Source organism: Syzygium oleosum, unplaced genomic scaffold, assembly GCF_021117445.2.
Source record: "Syzygium oleosum isolate NSW1041296 unplaced genomic scaffold, Sole_v2.1 Sole_v2.27, whole genome shotgun sequence".
Classification (NCBI taxonomy): domain Eukaryota; kingdom Viridiplantae; phylum Streptophyta; class Magnoliopsida; order Myrtales; family Myrtaceae; genus Syzygium; species Syzygium oleosum.
In genome coordinates, this window is record NW_026607511.1 from 2,248,822 (window position 1) to 2,273,592 (window position 24,771).

The 24,771-nt window shown below is 45.1% G+C and overlaps 1 protein-coding gene and 1 long non-coding RNA gene across 2 annotated transcripts in view; one reads left to right on the forward strand and one right to left on the reverse strand.

The window, feature by feature from the left end:
- LOC115691303 (uncharacterized) overlaps positions 1-16,956 on the forward strand; it is a 39,203-nt gene extending 22,247 nt beyond the window's left edge. Inside the window, 5 exon segments of the mRNA XM_056303407.1 lie at positions 9,870-10,080; positions 10,189-10,905; positions 14,262-14,747; positions 15,528-16,377; positions 16,507-16,956. Of these exon segments, the coding sequence (XP_056159382.1) occupies positions 9,870-10,080; positions 10,189-10,905; positions 14,262-14,747; positions 15,528-16,358 (2,245 nt within the window). The 3' untranslated portion in view covers positions 16,359-16,377; positions 16,507-16,956.
- A 1,607-nt stretch (positions 16,957-18,563) lies between these two features.
- Positions 18,564-19,707, reverse strand: LOC115691308 (uncharacterized). The gene is made up of 2 exons (XR_008814565.1): positions 19,271-19,707; positions 18,564-19,182 (listed from the first exon to the last, which is right to left on the reverse strand). It is a non-coding gene; the product is annotated as an uncharacterized LOC115691308 (long non-coding RNA).
- Positions 19,708-24,771: the final 5,064 nt, after the last annotated feature.

The following is a 24,771-nucleotide window of genomic DNA, read 5'->3' on the forward strand; positions in this document are numbered from 1 at the left end:
GCTTTCACACGGACCGCCGTCAACACGTCCCAAGTCCGTAGCCCTCCGATCAATCCGGGCTCAATTTCCAATGACCGACGTAAATACGTCCCGGTCCAACACACCTCTAACGGGCCACCGTCAACACGTCTCAAGCCCGCATCCATTTGGCACACCGGCCATTCATGCCTTCACACGGACCGCCGTCAACACGTCCCAAGTCCGTAGCCCTCCGATCAATCCGGGCTTATAATCGACAGGCATGCACACGCCATTCAATTCAATCAATTTCACGCCAATTGCATTAAACCATCCATATTCACAACTCACCACGTCAATCCACAAACCCGACGTTCAAGTCGGCCACGTACGATCACCCAAATCATGCACATCATTTTATCCAATCCAATTAGCACAATCATATCATAATATAATTAAATTAAATCACGCTCTAACCGTTCTAAACCCGAGACAAGTCATAAAATACCCAAAGTACTAGATAGGGTTTAGGAAGTCACTTACTTCAATTTGGCTCGGGAAAAACCCGCACGGGCTCAAAAACGGGCCGGATGAACAAAGGCCGAATGAACAAGAACGGGCCTTTGATGAACAAAGTGTTCTAATGAACAAGAATGGGCCTCGGATGAACAAGACTCGAATGAACAAGAACGGGCCCCGGATGAACAGTACTCGGAATGAACAGTACGGGCCTCGGATGAACAGTACCCCCGGAATGAACAGTGACGGGCCCCGGATGAACAGTACCCCGGAATGAACAGTGACGCCCCTCCCTCGGCTGAACCGAACGAGCAAGGGCGCGGGCTCGGCCACGGCTCGGGGCACTCTCGGGGCGGTGGCGGGGGTCGCGGGGCTAGGTGGTGGTAGACGGGCAGGGCGACGGCGGCCGGACGTGCGGCTGCTGGCGGCTGGTCGAGGCGGTGCCGGGGAGAGCCCAAAACAGGGGAGGCGTCGGGGAGGAAGAAAAACAGAGGAAGAAAGGTGGTGGCGGCCAAGGGGGGAAGCGGCAGGTCGGCGGAGGTGGCCGAGGGGAGCAGACCGGGTGGCGGAGGCGGGCGGCGGCCGGAACAGCGGTTCGCGCGGCAGCGACAGGAAGCCGGGAGCCGAAACGGGAAGGCGTCGGGGAAGAGAGAAACAGGGGAGAGGAAGTCGCGCGGCGGCCGGAGGCGGCACGGCGGCGTCTCGGGTGGCCGGGCGACGGAGGACAGGCCGGCGGATGGCTGGGCAACGCCGGACCACGGCGGACGCAGCGGCAAGTTGCTGCTCGCGTGCAGCGTGGACAGGGCCGGCGACAGGCGGACAAGGCCGACGAGCGGCAGTCGCGGGCGACGAGCGGCGGCACAGCTCGGTCGGGCGACGGCGGCGACGGCAGCGACGGCGACGGGGCTGGAGGCGAGCTCGGTCGGCGTCGGCTGGTGCGAGCAGAAGCAGAAACGATCGAGTGACGAAGGAGGAGGAAGAAGAAGAAGAAAGAAGGAAGAAGAAAAAGAAAAAGGAAGAGAGAGAAGGAGAAGGGATGGGTCTGACACAGGGGAGAAGGGATAGACGTGCGCAGGGGGAGGTGACCGGGGAGAGAGAGAGAGAGAGAGAGAAAACAATAAAAAATTTAACTTCAATCAAATATTAAATGCGATCCGATGACCCAAATTCAAAATCGAAAGCGATCTACCGGTCCAAAATAAGCCTCGCATATAAAAAGGGACAAAGGCGGAATTAATTAAATCAAACTATATCGAGGGAGGTCTACTAGTCCAAATTCGCACCCGGTCAAAAACTCCCCTTTTTCCATTATTCCTGACAATCTCAACGCTGGCTACGATAATATTGACACCGTCCAATCTATTTCGTCCTGAAATTCCCGAAAATCGACTGTCAAGTTCGGGGTCTAAATAACGGCCAAATTCGATCGAGCGCGATTCTAGCGAAATCTCAATTTTAAAACAATAACCGAGAGTGATCAGTTCCCGGGCGAGATTTTACTATAAGCACACTGACGAATTACACGTTTTATAAATCCCAACTATGGGCCGAAATTCGGAATGTCACAACTCTTCCCCCCTTACAAAAATTTCGTCCTCGAAATTTACAATCTAACCCAACTATTCAAACAAATGGGGGTACTGGTGTCGCATCAACTCTTCACTTTCCCACGTCGCACCTTCGGTTCCATGGTGTTCCCAAATCACTTTAACCATCGGAATTGTCTTGTTCCTCAACACTCGCTCCATTCTCGTCCTCGATCCGAACCGGCTTTTCCACGTACGACACTCGTCGTCCACGTCTATTTCCTCGTAGTTCAAAGCACGTGGGTCGGGTCCGGTTCATACTTTCTTAACATTGACACGTGGAAGACGTTATGAACTTGCGACAAATTCGGCGGCAAGGCGAGACGATATGCTAACATCCCAATCCTTTCCAAAATCTCGAATGGGCCTATATACCTTGGACTTAGTTTCCCTTTCTTGCCAAATCGAGATAGTCCTCTCATCGGCGAGACCTTAAGAAACACATGGTCGCCAACTCGAAACTCCAACGGTCTACGTCTTCGGTCTGCGTAACTTTTCCGACGGCCCGAGCGTTCTTAGCCTTTCCCGGATAATCTTTACTGTTTCTACCGACTGTTGAACCAACTCTGGACCCGTTATACTTCTTTCCCCCACTTCATCCCAACACAACGGTGTTCTACACGCTCTGCCATAAAGTGCTTCAAACGGCGCCATCCCAATACTCTGCTGAAAGCTGTTATTATAGGCGATTCGACTAAATGCACTGCTCCTCCCAACCACCTTTAAAATCCAAAACACATGCTCGCAACATGTCTTCCAATGTCTCGAATCGTCCTTTCGGACGTGGCCGTCCGTCCGAGGATGATAGGCCGTCGAATTGCAACTTAGTCCCCATGGCCAATTGCGAGACTTTTCCAAAAATTCGCGATGAAACCGGGAATCACGGTCCGAAGTGATCGATACCGGTACTCCATGCAATCGGACTACCTGCCGTACATATAAATCTGCATATCTTTCTAGCTCAAAATCCTTTCGCCTTGCCCGGGAAGTGCGCCGACTTGGTTAATCTGTCCACTATCACCCAAATAGAGTCGTGTCCCCTCTGGCTTCTTGGCAATCCCGTTACAAAATCCATCGTAATATGCTCCCATTTCCATTCTGGGATTTCCAACGGTTGCAACATCCCACCAGGTTTACAATGCTGTGCCTTCACTTGTTGGCACGTCAAACACTTGGCCACATACTTGGTTACATCCACCTTCATTCCATTCCACCAATAATGCTGTCGAAGGTTCTGGTACATTTTCGTGCTGCCTGGATGAATGCTATAATTGCTCCTATGAGCTTCCGATAAAATCTCTTCCTTAAGCTCCAAATCATCTGGCACGCACAACCGTCCTCGAAACTTAAGAATTCCGTCCTCGGACGCTTGGAAGTCCGATTTCCTCTTAGTGCCATCCATCTCCAGAATTTTCTGAATCTCAGGGTCCGTAGACTGTAACGTCTTAATCTTGGTTTGCACTTCCGGTTCAATCCTTAACGTTGCCACCAAACTGGAGAGGCGTCCTACCTCGAACTTAAACTCTGAGTCTCGCGCTTTTTCCAATAAAATCCACTCTTTGACTATTAATTGCGCGATGCTCGATTTCCGGCTTAAAGCATCCGCTACCCGGTTGGCTTTTCCGGGATTATACAAAATATCACAGTCATAGTCCTTCAAAAGCTCCATCCAACGCCTTTGCCTCATATTCAATTCTTTCTGCGAAAATAAATACTTGAGGCTCTGATGGTCCGTATAAATTTGGAACCTTTCTCCATATAAATAGTGCCTCCAAATCTTAAGTGCGAAAACAATTGCTGCCAATTCCAAGTCGTGAGTTGGGTAGTTCATCTCATGAGGCCTTAACTGACGCGATGCATAAGCAACCACCCTTCCATGTTGCATTAGCACGCATCCCAATCCCTTGAGCGAAGCATCGCTATAAATCTCATATCTTCCCGGTCCTGAAGGGATCGTTAGCACTGGCGCAGTCGTCAATCTCTGCTTCAACTCCTGAAAGCTCACTTCGCACTTCTCCGTCCATTCAAACTTAGTCTCCTTCTTAAGCAACCTTGTCAATGGAGTGGCTATTGCTGAGAATCTTTCCACAAATCGTCTATAGTAACCTGCCAATCCTAAGAAGCTTCGAACCTCAGTAACCGTCGTCGGTCTCGGCCAATCCATCACTGCTTCAATCTTTGCCGGATCCACGGAGATTCCTTCTCCGGAAATTACATGCCCAAGAAATGCTACTCGGTTCAGCCAAAACTCGCACTTGCTAAACTTAGCATACAGTGCATGCTCTCTTAACGTTCGTAGAACCTTTTCCAAGTGTACCTCATGTTCCTCGGGGCTCTTTGAATACACCAAAATATCATCTATGAAGACGATGACGAACTGATCCAAAAACTCCTTGAATACCCGATTCATTAAGTCCATAAAAGCAGCAGGGGCATTAGTCAGTCCAAACGGCATTACCGTGAATTCATAGTGCCCATACCTCGTCCTGAATGCCGTCTTTGGGATATCCTCCTTTTTAATCCTCAGTTGATGGTACCCCGTCCTCAAGTCGATCTTTGAAAACATCGATGCTCCTTGCAACTGATCAAATAGGTCATCTATCCTTGGTAGTGGGTACTTATTCTTAATGGTCACTTGATTTAACTGTCTGTAGTCTATGCACAACCTCAAAGATCCATCTTTCTTTCTCACGAATAACACCGGTGCTCCCCATGGAGACGCACTCGGGCGGATAAAGCCTCTATCTAGCAACTCCTGCATTTGGACCTTCAATTCCTTCAATTCAGACAGTGACATCCTATAGGGCGCTTTCGAGATTGGTTCCGTTCCTGGGGCTAACTCAATCACGAACTCCACTTCTCTATCAGGTGGCAGTCCCGGCAATTCCTGAGGAAAAACATCAGGGAAATTGCACACCACGGCTATGTCTTCTAGCCTCGGCTCTCCAGCCGTCGAATCAACTACATTTGCCAGAAATCCTTGGCACCCTTCATTCAGAAGCTTGGCTACCTCGAGCGACGAAATCCAAGGGATCGAGGTTCCTCCTCGGTTTCCCACAAACTCAAATCTAGGATGTCCAACCGGATTAAATTGGATCATCCTGCTACTACAATCCATAACAGCTCTCTGTTTGATTAGCCAGTCCATACCGACAATCACATCAAAGTCATGCATAGATAAAACCGCCAAATCTATCCTTTCTTCCCTATCACCGATCACTATCTTACAATCGGGACATCCAAACGCAATCAGCACTTTATCATTCAGTGGAGTAGTAACACACAGCATAACATCAAGCGATTTCGGCTCAATCCCAGATAATTCAACGAACTGCTCAGATATAAATGAATGCGACGCCCCCGGATCAAACAAGGCATATGCAGCATGATCACAGAGAGAGACAGTACCTGTGACCACGCCAGGCGCGTCCTGAGCCTCCCTCCTTGCCATTGCATACACCCGGCCTTGGGCCGGCGGCCTATTCTGATTGGCCGGCTGGATAGCTCTAGTTTGATTTCCATTCCGGGGCGGCGGCGGTAGGAGTGCAGGTGACCCGGCCTGCCTATTGTTGGGGCAGTCCTTCATCTGATGGCCCCTTCCGCCACATACAAAACAGACTCCGCTCCTATTTGGGCACGGTCCATTCCAGTGCCTTCCTCCACATAGCCTACATGGGGCGTTCTGATAACGGTTTGGCTTCCCAATATTCCTCCGAACGGGAGGGACAAAGCGACTATTTCCTGCCATGGGCCTTTTCCCAAGTTGACGGTCATCCCTAGTCGGGGCATACCGCGATCCAGAAGCGGCGGCCCGATCCGTTTGATCTCGCTCAATTGCCTGGGCCCTTTCATATATCTCGTTATAGCCCCTCAAGTTCAATGAGATCATCTGACTGCGAAGGTCCGGTTTCAGCCCATCCCGGAATCTCCTAGCTTTGTCCATTGGGTCCTCCACCATTCTGGGGGCAAATTTGGACAGCCTTGCAAACTCGGCTTCATACTGATCTACTGACCTCTGACCTTGGCGGAGTCTCATGAATTCGGCCAATTTCTGTTCTCGGGCACTTTCCGAGAAATACTTGCCGTTGAAGGTCTCGGTAAAAACGGTCCAATTTGGGGCAGTACCAGCGGGGAACACTTGACCTCTGGTGGCTCTCCACCAATCGCTGGCATTTTCCTGAAGCTGGTAGACTGCTAAGGTTACTTTCTCTTCCTCAGTACACCCCAGCACCTCAAAAGCTTTCTCTAGCTCTTCTACCCATCTCGGTGCAGCCTCGGGGTCACCTCTCCCATCAAACTTTGGGGGTTTCAACCTCAGAAACTGTTCGACCAGCTTGGACATTGGCCTGATCGCATTTACTCGCACTGGACCAGGATTTCCACCAATTACATTATTCCCTTGATCTCCATTATTCCCAACAATCTCGCTGGCAGCTGCAGCGGCGACATTAGCACTTCTTTCCCCCGTCTGTCTACCCGATAATATTCCTGCTTCTTCGAGCGCTCTCCAGATTTCATCCACCCTAGGATCCTCCATAACTCCAGCTAACGGGGCTACGCGACCTCGACCTCTACCTCGACCTCGACCTCGACTGCTCATCTTACCGATTCTCACAAACGCTCACCTGCTAAGTTCCACGCAGGAATTAAAAACCTAGGCCAACTCTACCAGTCTAAAGCCCTAGGCAGCGAATCACAACAATAATTCACTAAGCAGGCAGCCAATCACATACAACACTCAATCTCAGTCAACCGAGTTCGTGCACTTACCTCAAGTCCCGACGCACCCGCACCTCACACATTATTGCATAAAAATCACTTAGCAAATCACAATCACACATCCGGGGTACGCATTGCACACAAATCTCCCTAACTGGCTACCCCAAAGTCATCGCTCCTTATCACTCCAGGTTTCGACCACTGGGATCGAGCTGACCTTGCTCTGATACCAACTCAACGGGGATGTCACGCCCCGAACCCCAACGGGCTCGCGACACCCCTTCCACGGTCGTATTGAACGCGACGTCCCAGGACGCGTCGCCGACCCAAACGAACTACGCAAGCGGAAGCAAAATAAAACAACCTGAGACAACTAACAAGATGACAAAAGGATAGCACGAAACAATAATTTCATAAAGCGAGTCATTAATACAAAACAAGTAATCCAGGCTACCAAATTTAAAGCCACAATTTTCAAAAGGGGGCGGTGGTTGACAAACTTATCTCCTCTACAAAAGGTACTCAAAAGACAGGGTAAATTGATCTATCCTTCAATCCCTGTAGTACTCTGGCGGCCTCTTCAAGTCGATCACGGTCGCGGATCTGAAAGTGGTTATATAATAACCGTGAGAACGAGTCTCAATAAGCAACCCCCTATACCCCACGTAGGCCAATGCGTACCCAGACAAGTCGTACATGCAATCTACCCCATAATATATAAAATTCGCATCATTGTACTTACCTCGTCATCAAGCCCATGCCAACTCTACACGTTAGTCACAACGTGATAATACAATAATAGTAATTAAATAGCACATCACAACCGCTCAAACACCAACCACACTTGCACTCAATCAATCCAACTAATTCAACCAGCCAATTCAATCACACGCTCAACCAGCCAATTCAATCACTCAATTCGCATGCGTGGCCGAACATCTTTCTCACGACCCGCGCCACTGCGCCTCAGTCCATTCTCACGCCGCGCCATCGCGCCTCAAGCCCACTTGGCACACCGGCCATTCATGCTTTCACACGGACCGCCGTCAACACGTCCCAAGTCCGTAGCCCTCCGATCAATCCGGGCTCAATTTCCAATGACCGACGTAAATACGTCCCGGTCCAACACACCTCTAACGGGCCACCGTCAACACGTCTCAAGCCCGCATCCATTTGGCACACCGGCCATTCATGCCTTCACACGGACCGCCGTCAACACGTCCCAAGTCCGTAGCCCTCCGATCAATCCGGGCTTATAATCGACAGGCATGCACACGCCATTCAATTCAATCAATTTCACGCCAATTGCATTAAACCATCCATATTCACAACTCACCACGTCAATCCACAAACCCGACGTTCAAGTCGGCCACGTACGATCACCCAAATCATGCACATCATTTTATCCAATCCAATTAGCACAATCATATCATAATATAATTAAATTAAATCACGCTCTAACCGTTCTAAACCCGAGACAAGTCATAAAATACCCAAAGTACTAGATAGGGTTTAGGAAGTCACTTACTTCAATTTGGCTCGGGAAAAACCCGCACGGGCTCAAAAACGGGCCGGATGAACAGTGCCGAATGAACAGATAACGGGCCTTGATGAACGGTGTTCGGAATGAACAATAATGGGCCTCGGATGAACAAGTACTCGGAATGAACAAGCGGGCCCGGATGAACGATACTCGGAATGAACAAGACGGGCCTCGGATGAACAAGTACCGGAATGAACAAAGTGACGCCCGGATGAAACAGTACCCCCGGAATGAACAGTGACGCCCCTCCCTCGGCTGAACCGAACGAGCAAGGGCGCGGGCTCGGCCACGGCTCGGGGCACTCTCGGGCTGGCTGGGCAGGGTCGCCGGGGCTAGGTGGTGGTAGACGGGGCAGCGACGGCGGCCGGTACGGCGGCGCGCGGCGGCTGGTCGAGGCGGTGCCGGGAGAGCCCAAAACGGGGAGGCGTCGGGGAGGAAGAAAAACGAGAGGAAGAAAGGTGGTGGCGGCCAAGGGGAAGCGGCGAGGTCGGCGGAGGTGGGCGAGGGGAGGCGGGTGGCGGAGGCGGAGGCGGCAGCGGCGGCCGGAACGGCGGTTCGCGGCAGCGACGAAGCTGGGAGCCGAAACAGGGGAAGGCGTCGGGGAAGAGAGAAACAGGGGAGAGGAAGTCGCGCGGCGGCCGGAGGCGGCACGGCGGCGTCTCGGGTGGCCGGGCGACGGAGGACAGGCCGGCGGATGGCCGGGCAACGCCGGACCACGCGGGCCGCGGCGGCAAGGCTCGTTTGCTCGCGTGCGGCGTGGGCAGGGGCGCGACGGGCGGACAAGGCCGACGAGCGCGTCGCGGGCGACGAGCGGCGGCACATGGCTCGGTCGGGCGACGGCGGCGAAGCAGCGGCGAGCGGCGGCGGCCCGGGGAGTTTGGAGGCGAGCTCGGTCGGCGTCGGGCTGGTGCGGCGAGCGGCGCACGATCGAGTGACGAAGGAGGAGGAAGAAGAAGAAGAAAGAAGGAAGAAGAAAAAGAAAAAGGAAGAGAGAGAAGGAGAAGGGATGGGTCTGACACAGGGGAGAAGGGATAGACGTGCGCAGGGGGAGGTGACCGGGGAGAGAGAGAGAGAGAGAGAGAGAGAGAAAACAATAAAAAATTTAACTTCAATCAAATATTAAATGCGATCCGATGACCCAAATTCAAAATCGAAAGCGATCTACCGGTCCAAAATAAGCCTCGCATATAAAAAGGGACAAAGGCGGAATTAATTAAATCAAACTATATCGAGGGAGGTCTACTAGTCCAAATTCGCACCCGGTCAAAAACTCCCCTTTTTCCATTATTCCTGACAATCTCAACGCTGGCTACGATAATATTGACACCGTCCAATCTATTTCGTCCTGAAATTCCCGAAAATCGACTGTCAAGTTCGGGGTCTAAATAACGGCCAAATTCGATCGAGCGCGATTCTAGCGAAATCTCAATTTTAAAACAATAACCGAGAGTGATCAGTTCCCGGGCGAGATTTTACTATAAGCACACTGACGAATTACACGTTTTATAAATCCCAACTATGGGCCGAAATTCGGAATGTCACAGGTTGACAGGGTTGAGATGTTTTAGCTCAATTAAATACACTCTGAAGTTCCCTCTCTTAGAAGATGTCATTGTGAGTGGATGTCCCAGCATGAAGTTCTTTTCTAGGGGACCAATAGAGGCGCCAAAGCTGGAGAGAGTACAAGTATCAACGGAAGCTTGGTTTTGGAAGGGAGACCTCAACATCACCACCCAAAATATGTTTGAAGAAATGGTATGCATTGGTTACCAAATTCTGTGCCATTGGATGGTCTTCATCACCAATAGAGTAATTTCTTTGTGCTGAATAGACGTTTACATTTAATGGTGCTTTTTCTAACAGGCTACGGTTGCTGGAATAAAGTTTTTGCGGCTGTCTGAATTCCCCGAGCTGATTGGAAAATGGCACAGCGAACTTAATCCCATCAAGTTATCTTGGCAATTACAATCACCGACGGTGGATAAATGTCCATCATTTATTAATGTTATTCCATCCAGATTGATGCTTCTTTTACACAACGTGAGAAGATTGCAGGTGCACGATTGTGATTCGCTGGAAGAAATATTCGATCTTGAAGGATTGAAGGAAGTGGAAAGCACTCGGGTGCTGCCTAGGTTACAGTCTCTACACTTGGTCAATCTACCAAAGTTGAGGCGACTATGGAACAACGATCTTCAAGGAACGTTGCGCTTCAATATTATAGTTGGTCTTACCCTTTATAATTGTGGTAACTTGAGACATGCTTTCACTCCATCGATGGCTCGGTGCCTTGCCAATCTATGGCAGATGGAAATAAAGGAGTGTGGTCAGATGGAAGGAGTGATCGCAGAGGAAGAAGGGCAGGGAAGCTCAATGGAGAAGATTACATTCCGGAGACTCTATACGATGAAGCTGGAATGCTTGCCCAATTTGACTAGTTTCCTCTCGGTGAATAATCATACGTTGGATTGTCCCAAAATAGAATATCTGACAATTGCCCATTGCCCCAACATGAGAAGTTTGACTTGGCAATCTTTGATGGAGATTGACCACCACACTCCTTCGCTTTTCACTCCACAGGTCAGTCTTCTTTTTCATTATCCAATGCTTTTGTTTTTTAGATTAATCATCGTGTCAAACGGAAGTACAAATGGAATGCCAGTGATTGGAATTTGGAAGTAGAATGGTGCTTTGCATGCGTCACAAGAAACAATTTTAGTTCCAGTCCAATGCAAAATCCGCTTTCTTTCTTTCTTTTGTTTTTGCCTCCGAAATCCTCGACGCAAGGTATCAATCAAGGATAAGAAGTTGGTTACCTATTACAGGCTATAAAATATTGTAGTTTGGTGTCAACACCAACTAAAACTTCATAATTGTAAACCCATTCACAAATTGGTTAAACTGAAATCTTCCCAATCACTGAAATCGCAAACCGAGAATTAGTTTTCTCGAAGAAGGTCAACTGAAAACCAATTGCATCTTCAACTTGAAGCAAATAAATCAAAGAATTGTTACGAGATAATTGTCCAAAAAGTCCTAAACCTATTGCACTTATGCCAATTCAGTCCTAAATTTTTTTATTATGTCAATTTAATCCTAAAACTGTTGATGATTTGTCAATATAGTCATTTCGGTCAAATTTTAGCTGGTAATTGCTGACGGGGACGCTGGCCATCCTATGTAGCATTACCAGCGCTAATGTGGACAATTTTTGCAAAATTTCAAATTTTATGAATATTTTTCTTTTTCTCTTTCGTTTTTTTTTAATTTTATTTCTTTCCTTCTTTTCCACATTACTATTCATTTTCTTCTTTCTTTGTCCTCCATCTTCGCTGAACGTAGAAGCAAAAAAGCAAACCAATCTTCTTCTTAAACCAATCTTCTTCTTACTCTGTCCTCCATTGTTGTTTGGAAATGCCGTCGAGCTCGGCGTCTTCATGATCTCGACCAAGCCAGACAATTGCGAGATCTGCCGCACATCGACCTTGAGCCCTAGATCTGGAGGACTCGATCTTTGCCGCAGCGTCGACCATGAGCAGCTAGATCTGGAGGGCTCGAGCTCCGTCGTGGCACGGAGTTAGGTTAAAAGTCTTTAAAAAACGATTTGGGTGTTCTGATCTATATCTTTTAAACCCATTATGCTCCCCGAGATCAACTCGCAAGTTCCTTTTTTTCTATTCTTTTTTTCCCTTTTCCATGAGTTAATTTCAATCTACTATATAATACAACTAACGGATGGTAAATCAACTCAAGTTCGAGTTCGTCACCTTCAAGTTGAAGCGCAAAAAAATTTAGCGCTTGTATGCAAGACAATGTGACGGAAAGCACTCTCTAGCGTACCTGCCAGAAGGAAGTCTTCATTTTCTGGTGCAATGCAACCAGATCCAAGATTGAGTCCGATTTAGTCAGGAAGCGAAACTTTTCTTAGAGATTGAACAGGAAAGCATGGGATTGGGTTAAGGAAGATGATGAACAGCGAACACAAAAAGGAAAATAATTCATAAAATTATGCAAAATGACATCATTTTGATTCAATTTGTCCATGTCACATTGCCGGTAGTGCCACGTAAGACGGTTGGTGTTGACTGAACTGCCACGTGAGCGATTTTTCAGCCAAAATTGGCCGGAATGACTTCATTGGCAAATCGTCAAAGGGTTTAAGACTAAATTGACAAAATTGAAAAATTTAAGATTGAATTGGCACAAATGCAATAAGTTTAGTTCTTTTTGGACAATTTTCCAAATTGTTACCTTACAAACCAATTGCAAGCAACTTTTTGTTTTTTAATATTCAAATTGAGAGAACTTTCCAGGAAGTCATCACGGAAACTTTCCAAAAATTAGAGGGAGAAGGCGTTACCAGTATTGAATGTCAAATAAGCCAATTAAAAGTGAATGTTCAGTGTACTATTGATTATAAATTGAATTTAGGAGAGGTTGCCGTCGAAGTAGAATAACAAGGAAATACATGTACACACAACCATATAATTTTTCGAAGAATACAAGTCAATTTTCAATTTTACTTTCATTGAATTCAGAGAACCCGAGCAAATATCTTTACCAAATTTGTTTTAAATTTCATCATTTCTTAGAAAGGCAATAAACACATACCAACTGTTCAGGTTAGTCTTTTTTTCCATCACTCCTGTCTTGTTACTGATTCTTTACAGGTTCTAACAATTGCTTTCTTTTCTGACGGAGGAAATGCTTGAGTTTTTTTTTCTTATTCTAACGCTTCTGCCCAATTTTTTTTTTTATTCTTATGTCTGAGTAGAACGTTTCATCATAACTAGCATCCATACTTCTGTTTACTCTTTAACGATAAGAGTTACTACTAGTTGTGCATTTACTTCTAATGCCATTAATATGTTGGAATACTTCAAAAAGACATCATAATACTCATTTTAGAATACTAATAGATAGAGAAGTATGAAACTAGTCACCTGATTTGTTTGCTAGTGACAAGTTGCAATAACGTTATTTTATTTATTTGTCGAATATAAGGTATCCCCCACATTTTTTAAAATATTTCAAAACTCATAATAATCCTCAATTTAGAATATTAATGGATTTAGGGAATTATGGAAATAGTCATTCTGTTTTTTGGTAGTGATAAGTCGTAATTGCGTTAATTTTACCGAAACCATATAAAAAAATGTCAATACTCGCATCTCAGTGGACAAGTCATAAGAGCTCATAACATCGTTGATTTTCTGCAAAAAACATAATGTGCTCATAGGGATCGTTGGACTAACGCAGATATCTCGGTAGACCATTCGATACTTGTATGACAAACTTATCTTTTTCCATGGTATGTGGACATAGGGAACTGTGGAAATATGCATTTGGTAATTGAGATTGTAGCATGTCGTATTTTAATTAATTTTATCATAATGAAATGAAATTTCCATACAGACTCTTAAATGAACAATTCATAGCAGCTCATAGAATGGTTTCATTTTTTATTTTTATTTTTGTATCACAAACTATTTTGGCATAACATGTTTCATTTGTTCTTGAAGACTAATTGCATTTACCTAGGGATCCTTGTTTGTGTAAGAAACTTGCCTTAAAATAAAATGATAGGAAATTGCAAAAGTATTCATTAGGTATTTGAGGTCGTAATTGCATTCTTTGGGTCATAACTCAATGAAAAATATTCTCCTATCTTTTTCATGCATGAGCATTAACGGGTGGTACGGACAGAAGGTAATTTATTTTGTCGCACCGCATTTGATACTTGTTCCAATGCAATTTACTCGACCTTAGTCATCAGTCGATTGAAATGAAAGCATCAAGCAACCCCTCCTGGATTGTGTCACGAACAAGTTCTAGAATGTTATGATTTGTGAGAGGAAGGGAAGTTTGGAAATTCCTTCTTTGAGGTCATAACTCAATGTATTCAAATTTATCGTATCATTTTTTCAATATGGCAGGTACAATTTCCTGGGCTTGAGTCGATGGTTCTCTCCCACATGGACAATTTAAGCAAAATATGGACCGACAGTCCTCGAAATACTCTCACTTTTGAACATTTACGGAAAGTGAAGGTTGACAATTGTAAGAGCCTTGAAAATCTATTTCCGCATTGGGTGGCTACAAGTCTAACCCAACTTGAGAAGCTTCGAGTGGAGTCTTGTGGGATCGAGGAAATAGTCGTGAGGGGAGATGACACTCCACACTCGACTACTAATCAAGTTCTTTTCCCGCAACTGACCTCTCTGGTGTTCCATGATATGCCACGACTCAAGAGCTTTTGCCCTAACTCGCCTACTTTGAATTGGCCATTCTTGAAGAAATTGCGAGTGACTCATTGTGACAAACTAAACATGTTGTCTTTTGCTGCGACCATGAACAAATGGGCTCAGAGAGATGATCAACAGGACCTTTCAAACCAAGAAGCACACTCTTCATTTGAGAGGGTATGATTACAACTATTCTCCCTTGGTTTTTACTTTTTTCTTTAAAGCACTTACTAGTCTTATGTCCACTATATAGTCAAGTCATATCATGATATTATAGAAAACATGATATCCCTTGCCTAACAGTTTGTCGATAACACAAAATATTTCTAACGTCTTTAAGCACACTTTTCATATGTGGACACCTAGAATGTTTTTAGTAACACTATCAGTGCATCTCATCACCTGAAATTTCAAAGAACTGCATTTTTTGTTGACAGAATAAGATATTCCTAATAAAAGATGAATTTGGTCAAGGTTGTTGCCGTACCGCCTCTACTTAAAAATTCTCTTAAAAATTTTCAATGCGAATCAAAAATGTGAATTTCCTATGGACTAAATTGAGAATCGGGCACTGACATTGAGCAATTCCTTTTCAATTCGTAGCATGATGACCATCTTTCTTTTGATGTTTTTTGGGTAAAATGGATTTTCATTTGTTTGTTTGATCATTCCTATGCCAATACAGTTCTTTCCCTTTCTATCTAATCATTTTAGTATGGGCGCACAGCTTACTCTGGTGGGCGGATGGCCATAGTGGAGCATTTGTTTATAGTTTGCATTTTGTAGCACGACTTTAGAAGCTTGAGACTCATATGCAAGGCTCTAGAGATTAATGAAATGTAATAACAGGGCCACCTTCCATGGGAGTTAACAGACTTAAGTTTACCTCTCAGAGCACATGATTTATTGCTGAACCTTGTTGAATTTACTTCTCTCAGTGTATTGGCAATTTTGCAGGGCATTCCCACCTTAGAGGGACTTTTATTAGTCGATAAGGATATTCCAATGATACAGAATGAAAAAATTTCTGATGACATCTTTGGCAAGCCAAAAGCACTAACATTGGCATGCTTTCATGATGAAAAGGCGGTCTTTCCTCCCATATCCCTCCTACGGAGATTTCAGAACCTACAAAGTCTTGAGGTCTTCTGTAGTTCTTTTGAAGATATATTCCCTGATGAAGGGCTTGTTGATGAGGGAAAATATCCGGTGCTTGAAAATTTAAGAGAACTTAAGTTAAGCAAGCTACACAACTTAAAGCGTGTTTGGAGAGAAGACTATTTAGTGGCAAAAATTCTTCAGAGTATTGACAAATTTGAGGTTTGGGATTGTGCCAGTTTGGCAACATTATTTCCAGCCGCGACATCCTTTCGGAATTTGACGAAGTTAGTGGTGAAGAATTCCTCTGGATTGATATATCTAGGGACAGTTTCAGCGCTCATAAATTTGGTGCATCTCACTGAAATGACTATAATAGGATGTGAAAGAATGAAAGAAGTGGTAATGAACGATGGAGATGATGAAGGAAAAGTGATTTCTCTTGGGAAGCTAAGATGGTTGACACTCCAACATCTGCCAAGCCTAGAATGCTTCTCATCCATCGTAAGTTGTAGCTTTAGGTTTCCATCCTTGGTTGGTATCAAAGTGGAAGAGTGCCCGAAAATGAAGATCTTTTCTAAGGGTACACCAAGCACACCAGAACTACATTATGCCACACTGTTTAGACACGAGTGGGAAGGAAACTGGGAGGGTGATCTCAACACAACTATACAAAAGTTATCAGCATAAACAAATGCCCATAAAATTGGTAAGATCCCATTAACGTCGTTCTCATCCATTATTTTTTCCGCTTGCCTCTGCTTCTCAAATTGTCCAACACCTGAAGCACCATGAGTTCTAAAGTTTTCATCTTTATTACTTGTATTGTCGCTAATAGGAGGGAATGGCAGGTGATGCAAGCGATACAGAGATTCGGAAGTTTACTGAGGCACAATCAAAAGCTTGAGATGAAAAAATTTATTGAGGTAATAGATTCTATTTCCAATTTCCCTCTTTCTCTTTAATAAAATCGCGATTTCGCAGAAGAAGTGAAGGACGTCCGTTTTTTGTTAAGAAATAAACGATGGTAACAAATTTCTTGCGTGGATGCTAAAAAAATCAGGGTTAGAATTGTCTCTTCGCCCAAAAAAAGCTACGGATTAGACACGTGGGCCCCTGAAGGTAGGCCCCCCATAAATTATTACCGTGAATAAAATGACTTGCAATATGATAACCGTTTGCTAATTGATTATAAATAGGTGAATAACATAATTTTCTCATAGTTTGCCAACTCAGCATCACGGCCTAAATCGGCACCATCCTCTTTTTTCATAAGTTACTTAAGCAATCCCATTTCCTTCTTTTCTCTTCAACTCTCTTCTCATTCAAGCGAATTGAAAATGTCGATCCATTCTTTTCTTTTCTTTTCTTTTCTTTTCTTTTCTTTTCTTTTTCACGAGGAAATCGCATAAAAAATGTTAAACCTTTCGCTTAACGTACAATCAAGTTCTAAATTTTGAAAAAGTGATTAAATCATAAACGTTTTGAGTCAGATGCAGTCAAGTCCTTCCCGGTGACCACTCAACCGAAATCAATTTTCTAATAAGTATTGCTCTCTTGTGATCAATACAGCAGTAGGTACGGATTAAAGTCTAGTAATCACACAACTGAAATAATTAAGGATGAACTTTAAAGCCATCAGAGACATTGAAGGAGGATGTTCCATCAGAGGACTAGTCTTTCACCTTTTCAACTTATGTAACAATGAATGAAATCGAACAAAAATAATCATGAATATTACCCAAAATAGCAACGTTGAAATTTCACATTTTCAACTAAAATTTAATCACCGTAGAGATGCGGGATTCACGGCTAAAGAGTTAGAGCTCGGACCCCATCAATTTTTTGAGGAATTGTTTCATTAGCTATTTTAATGATCGGCAAGTTTTGGCAAGAGTTTTTACGCCTAATTCCTGCACCGATCCGCTCATTGGTCAAGTCTTCTAACTAGTGGGCTGAATGTCTAATGGCGATGCCCATACTTATTACATGTCACTTTGTCAATCAATTCTATCGACTTGAGTCTTAGTACACCTCTAACATTATTCTTGATACAATTTCGATCAACTGACAGATTGTTTATCTTTTCATCCATTCAATTCCATGTGTGTTCTTCTTAATGAGCTTCCTCCAGCATTCATTTGTTTTTAAACTTCTCATTCCAGAAATGAATTTCTTCTGCAATTAAATGCCATATTACTAGTTTAGGTTCAGACGTTACAGCTTATTACACAAATTGTGCTCAGGGGATGAATTCTAGTAGCCGGAGAGAAGATGAACAGCGCCGGCAAAGTTTTGCACTGGAGACACCTCATTTCTCCAAGATCATACTCTCTCTAAACGAAGGAGATGTCTGTGTGTTCGAGCTCATTGGAATTGATAATATTGAACTCAAAGTCTTCATTTTCAGAAGGAATGTCAAGACTTGGGCGTAAACTCTGGTATGCCCATAGAAAACGCTCTGCTTCACTGTGTTTTGTTTAGTTAATCAGATCAAAGAAAGCAAACCTTTCTGCTGCAAGTAATTGAATGGGGATGTACTTCCTGATGTTTTTTTTAGAGCAGCGAACATTACACCTGGACATTGAATCTTCCAAAATTCCAAGTATGTGTGTGCCTAATTTTCAACCTCTTAGCATATTGCGTCCTTTTTCGACAAAGTATAAATCGAACTCATGCGGAGCATGGGATCGATAAAGTAAAAGGTCAAAGGCAATCCTTATCTTCTGTTGCTCACATGGAGAGTTGATCTATAACAGAGACTTTAAGTATATTTCTTCAAGTAATATCTGTCACCATTCAGGTCGTCACAGAAAAGAAGAGAAAGAATGTCCTGCACCAACTCTGTTTTCATGAAATATGCAGTGGTCTCTAGATTCTAAGGAAGGTCGTATAGAGGATAAATCTTGCAAGCCATCAATAACACAAAAGGAAGTTTCAACAAGAGGGCTAGTCTTTCACCTTTTCGCCTTACAAAATGGATGAATGACATCACTAGAACAATAATGAGTCTTACAATAATTATAAAACTGAATTGCCATAAAATTTCCAGAACTCATGGTCAGCAGGTATCCCAATGTTGCTGCTTGTATCATTCCATCTGTCAGTAAACTTGCTTGTATCCCCCCAAATAGAACATCAGCAGTCGAACTATGCAGCAGCTCCTATGAGTCGGACACAGCTGGATCAGAAGAAACAGTACTGCTGGGCTCGCCGTTTTTGCTGATGAGATTGCTGAAGAAGCGGCCATTGGCTTCTGCTCCATAGATGTGCCACATCTTGGAGCGTTTCGTCTGCGAGTATCTCTTGTTCTCCTTAGTCATGGGAGTTACTAGAGGGACTCTGTCGGCAATAATCAAGCCATAACTTTAAAGCCCCCACGTACTTCATCAGCTTCATGGTTCTGACTCACCATCAAAGGAGGAAGTCGCAAGCGCTCCAAATACTTTCCTCCATCACGCTCCCACAAACAACCCCAATACTCTCTCTCCTCATCTTCTCCCACCATTACAATCTGGAATTCAGTTCCAACCATGACATGGACTATTATGGATGAACAATTCAAACGCACTCGACCAATGTAATTCGGAAAGCACACCAACCTTTCCTTGGCGGATGTCCTCGACTCGATCGCTTCTGGAATCGAAACAAAAGCCTGCTGTGGGTCGTTTTGGGACTCAAGATACCACCGTTCTTTGGAAAGGAGCAGCAGAGAAAGCCTCCTCCTCGGCGAGCGCGAGCTAAATCAGGAGATTAGGGGCTTCGAGCAAGTCCAAGTTCAAGATCGGTTAGACCGATCGGAGTCTTCGATTTGGGGCCTTTTCCTTCCCCGTTGACAAATGCCCTTGAATTCGAAGCGGTCGGCCCCTGCATTGTAAATTTGCACGGGGCAAATTCGAAGAGATGAGGCTTCCTTTACTATTTTGAGGCGCGCCGTTTCGACTGAAAACGTATAAATAGATTCTCCACTATTTTCTTAGAACAAGTAATTTTATGGGTTAATATCACAAAAAATCCCAAATTGGTACATTTATGATAAATTTACCCGAACTAATTTTTTTATCACCAAAAATCCTGAACTGGTACACCTATGACAAATTTACCAAAAACTAATATTTTGACCACCAAAAACCCTAAACTAGTACACTTGTGACAAATTTACCTTTTGTTAAATTGGATTAATACCATGAAGAATCACAAACTTGTACACCTGTAAACCACAAACCGATACACCTGTCAATTGTCACGTGTCATCCAACTCAGCAATTTGACGGTAAAATTTAACGGAAATTAATGGAATATGATAAAATGGAACTTTAATTAGTTGTTAACTCTATCTTCACCATGTGTACAGTACGTTGCCTTGAAAAACAGGCAAAGTATTTCGTACTTTAGATTCTTGTGTTAACAACGGTGCTAATCCATCAAATGGGTTGCGGTACTCGCGGTCGCATTACTTGCAGCAGTTTGGATAGGACTCCGAGTAGCAACAAAGACACGTGAAATGTCGATAGAAACTCAAAAATTATAGCTATCATGTGATCCTGCAGGTAAATTACGCGTCATTATAGCTTTTTGTCCTCAAATTATTCTCAACACTTGCGGCACCTCTCGCGGTACCAGCCTCACTACCATTCGCTCGATCCCTTTTTGCCGATACCAACCAAGTATCAGTGAGAACGGTAAGCTGCTCATTTATCAGAAGCTTAGGCAATATATAATGAAATTGAAACATACATTAGATGGTCCTACAATAACCTCGGCTGTTTTATCATCCTTCTCAGGTATACGCCTTTTTTCCCTATTCCAAGCAAGTATAAATGGGAACAGTGAGCCACTCATTTACCAGAAATTTAAGCAGTATAAAAAACGAATTGAAACATACAGCAGGTGATCCTGCAACAATTTCGGCTGATTGATCAACTTTCTTAGTTGTACCCCTTTGCAAATGCACTTAAAGTTCAAATTCATTCATGAAATTCTGGCTGAAGTCAGCTTCAATGCTGGACCCTCGTGGACCTTTTTCCTATTTGCATAAACATGCCAAGCACAATTTCTGTGCTCTGCTAAAGGTGCTAGACGTGCAACAGCTTGAACCAGTCTTTGAACCAGTCTCTCCAAGAGTTACACAAGGTATACAGTCGTCAACATGAATGTAACATGAATCAATGCTACGTTTGCATACCTTTTGTTGATCACTAATAAATGCCCACCCAAGGCCATAATTGATGCCCAAATCATGGAACAACATTTCCAAAAACTGCCCCCAAGATTTCTCGTACTCACCTTCTTCAGTCGCCCAAGCATATATGTAACAGTCTGAATTTTCGATCCTTTTCCCGGGATTTAGGAAATGAATTTGATCAATGCACTTATAGTGAGATCTAACTCGAAAATGCGCTTTCTCGGGATGCTAACCTTAGGGGTAGGGCCGTTACGGGATTGAGTTCGCACGACCAAAGAACTCAACCTGGGTTCAATCTTCGACCATATGGATTGACGAGGGAATGTTTTGAGCCAACCGAGACCGGTCTACTTGATTGATCGTGTCCGAAGGGAACTAGCGACAGACCCTCGCAATTATATGACAACCGAGGTCGTCCCGGGTGGAGTAAACTTAAACGTGATTTGACTTAGTGTCGGTCACGGGTCGAGAGCGCGTAATTCCAGAGAGCCACCCGTTAGCCAGAGATAATCTAAAGTCGCGATTGTTCAATTTTAGTCATTTCTTAGAATTCGGGCCTGGGAATCGAGAATTTTGAAAGTGACAATTTTGGACGGCCGATGACGTTTTTGGCTTGGCCAACCTTGGGGCCACCCATTTCTGCAAAAAAATGGATTTCGGTCCGGGACCGGAAAAATTACGGTTTTGCCCCTGAGGACACCAATGTTGGATTTTGAGGTCATTTGAGGTTATTTTTTGAGGCTAGCATCATTTTTGGGTGGCCACGCATACCGGGAGTCGTTATGGACAAAAATTGGAATTTCGACAAAAATTGGAAAAATAATATTATTTTATTCCCGAGACTTTGACGTGGATTTTCGAGGGCTTGCGCGATGAATTTCGCGATTCCGACACCATATTATGTTGGCCACGCACATATGGAACGCGTATGTGCGAAAATTGGAATTTTGGTTCGGGATCGGAAAATTACGAAAATACCCCTAGGCCATTTTTAATTAATTCCGAAATTTGAATTAATTTTGGGATTAACCAAGGTGAGTTAGGCTTAACTCAGGTCTGGTCAACCATGGTTAAGAGCAAATGACCATTCTACCCCTAAATTATTGGATGAGAAGGAAAGATAGCCATTGGATCAAGGGCAAAATTGTCCAATTGGCCTAGATTGAGACACATGGATTCCACTCACACCATCTTTGACCTATTTGACCAGACCCTCTCTCTCTCCTCTCAGCCTATTCGGTCAATTCCCCCGTGAAAATTCTTCTTCTTCACCATTTCTTGTTCTGCAGTTCGGTTACTGCATTTTCTGGTATTGTTCACGCCGGAACAGTACCAGCCGGAGCTGCTGGCCGCCCACCAGCCGTCGCCACAACACCCTTGGACCTCCTCTCACTGTTCAGCCACCACAACCCCCGGTTTTTGTCCAAAACAGCCTTGTTTCTCTCTTTTTCTCTTTCCGTCTGCATAAGCAGATCACGGAGCTTCAGCCGGAGACTCCGATCGCTGTCCGTCGACACCCGGCCCGTCCAGCCTCGCAGTACGTCGCCGGCTCCAGCGCCGTCCGTACGGTGCCCCGTCTTATTCGCATTCACCGTCCGTACGGATCACTTTGTTCACGCCGGATTGTACGGACGCCGCTGCCTTGTCCCCTAAAGCACTGCACCGACCACCGCCCAACCCCTGTCCGTACGGTGTCCGCACGAAAGCACTGTTCACCGCGTCCGTACGGGTGCACTGTTCACGCCGTCCGTACGTCGCCGCGACGTCGCTCCCATTGCTGCTGCTGTCCCGGCCCATTCCAGCCCCGTTCTGTCTCGCCTTTTTGGGTAAGTGTCTCCCCCAAAAATTACTTAGGAGCTCGGGTATTTCTAGACTCGTTTAGGACCCGGTTTAGGCGATTTTGTGACTGTTTTAGGAACTGTTCGGGACTGATTTGAGTGACTGATTATTTGGTGGTTACGGACTGATTAGGCGAAGAATTTTGAGGTTTAGGGAGCTTGGATTAGGGCTGTGATGTTGAGGTTGACCGGAATTAATTTGTGCGATTAATTATTGGGATTGTACCTTGAATGGAAATTTGTGCGTGATTGTACGATTTGTGGTAGTTGGCTGATTTGGGATTGTGTTTCGGGTTGTGTACGTGTGGTCGTATATGTCACGTGTGTGGCCGTGAGGTGTGATGGTGTGGCAGTGCGATTGCGCAATATGTTCGCGTGCCAAGAATGTGTGATTGTGCTTTGGGATCGCGTGTTATATGTGCATGATTGTGTGGTGTACTTGCGTGGTGAGAATGTATATTTGCAAAGTGTATGTGACTTGTGAATTGTGTGTGCAATGTGGAATTGTGTTGGGTCGTGTGGTTGTTGGCCGTGTGTAAGTGTGGTTTGAGTGGAATGAGGATATGGAAATGTGGTTTGGTTGGAAAGATCCGTCCTGAGGCGTGTACGTTTACGCGGGACGATGCCGTCCCTGACGAGGTGACGATGCCCGGCCCGACGGGGTGTCGATGCCTGACGAGGTCAGAAGACCGTTGGCCTGATGCGTTTTACGCGGGCGCGGTAGAAGGAAAGTGTGTGTAGGATTCCGTCCTGCGGTGTGTACGTTTACGCGGGACGATGCCGTCCCTGACGAGGTGATGATGCCCGGCCCGACGGGGTGACGATGCCTGACGAGGTCAGAAGACCGTTGGCCTGATGCGTTTTATGCGGGCGCAGTAGTGGTGGAAAGGTTGAAAATGAGTGGGATTTGGCAAGACAAGCGAGAGGATTGTGGAAAGTGACGCATAGTGTGAGTAGCGTGCGAGTGTGTTTGTATCGCGCGATGTGATGCTTAATTATGGGGTAGAAACTGCTAGGCACGGTATGGGACGTGCCCAAGTGGTTTCTGTCTTATAATTGAGGCACGCGCGCGTTTGTGATTCCTTACTGTGATGTGTTGGCTGTGTTATTGTCTAACGTGCAGGAACGCGCGTGATGGATTCCAGGTAGGGTCGCATGTGATTGTTAATTTGGCCGATCGTTGTGTGTTATGTGTGTTTTCGTCTGGCGGTACGTGAGTGCCTACGTGGGGTTTGGGGTTGTACACTTATTGAGATTCGTCTCACGGTTGTATAACCGCCACTTTGAGACCCTACCCTAAACCCGGAAGTGCGCCTTTTCTTTTGGAAGTCCGGGAGGCTGCTTGTTGGTGCCAGTGGAGCGCAGGTGAGTTCCGAGATTCAAGCCAGAAATTCAGAAGCAGAATGGAAGAGGGCGACCCCTAGGTTTTTCCATAGGGTGTTTTAGGGGTTGTATAACTTGGGTTATCCGATAGTGAAGTTAAGATAACCAAACCCCGAACTTTTGTTTAAACGGTGACGAGGATGTTAGTCGTATTTATGTCGTAATATGATGTTTGTATATTTGGTGTTGTATGAATATGTGGTTCTTTGGATTGTTACGTTGTTCTACCCCGTTGTCGTCATTATTTGTCCGGGGTTTTGTTATTCGCTTCCGCATGTGGCTCTGATGTTTGGGTTGGGTCGGCGACGTTCCTGGGACGTCGCATCATTTCGACCGGAGCAGGGGATGTCGCGAGCTCGTTGGGGTTCGAGGCGTGACAATATAAATACATTTGATTGTTACCATCCTACCTACCTCCGTGAGTTGTGCTCCTCCCAAAGCTGTTTTTAGAAACCCCTTTCGTAATTCCTCAAAGCCCACGTAAAAACCTTTTAAATTCATTTCCATTGCCAAGTTCATACTCGAATGTGCAATGCACATGCTCACCCGGCAAGGCACCATTATAAGACCTCAACTGTTTTATGATGATCCTCGGACGCACCTCTGATCATATCGAGGGCAATGCGACTTGCTCGATTGCATTTAATCCTTGTCACGGTCGACCCATACTTCAATTTCAAATCTTCCTATAACATCT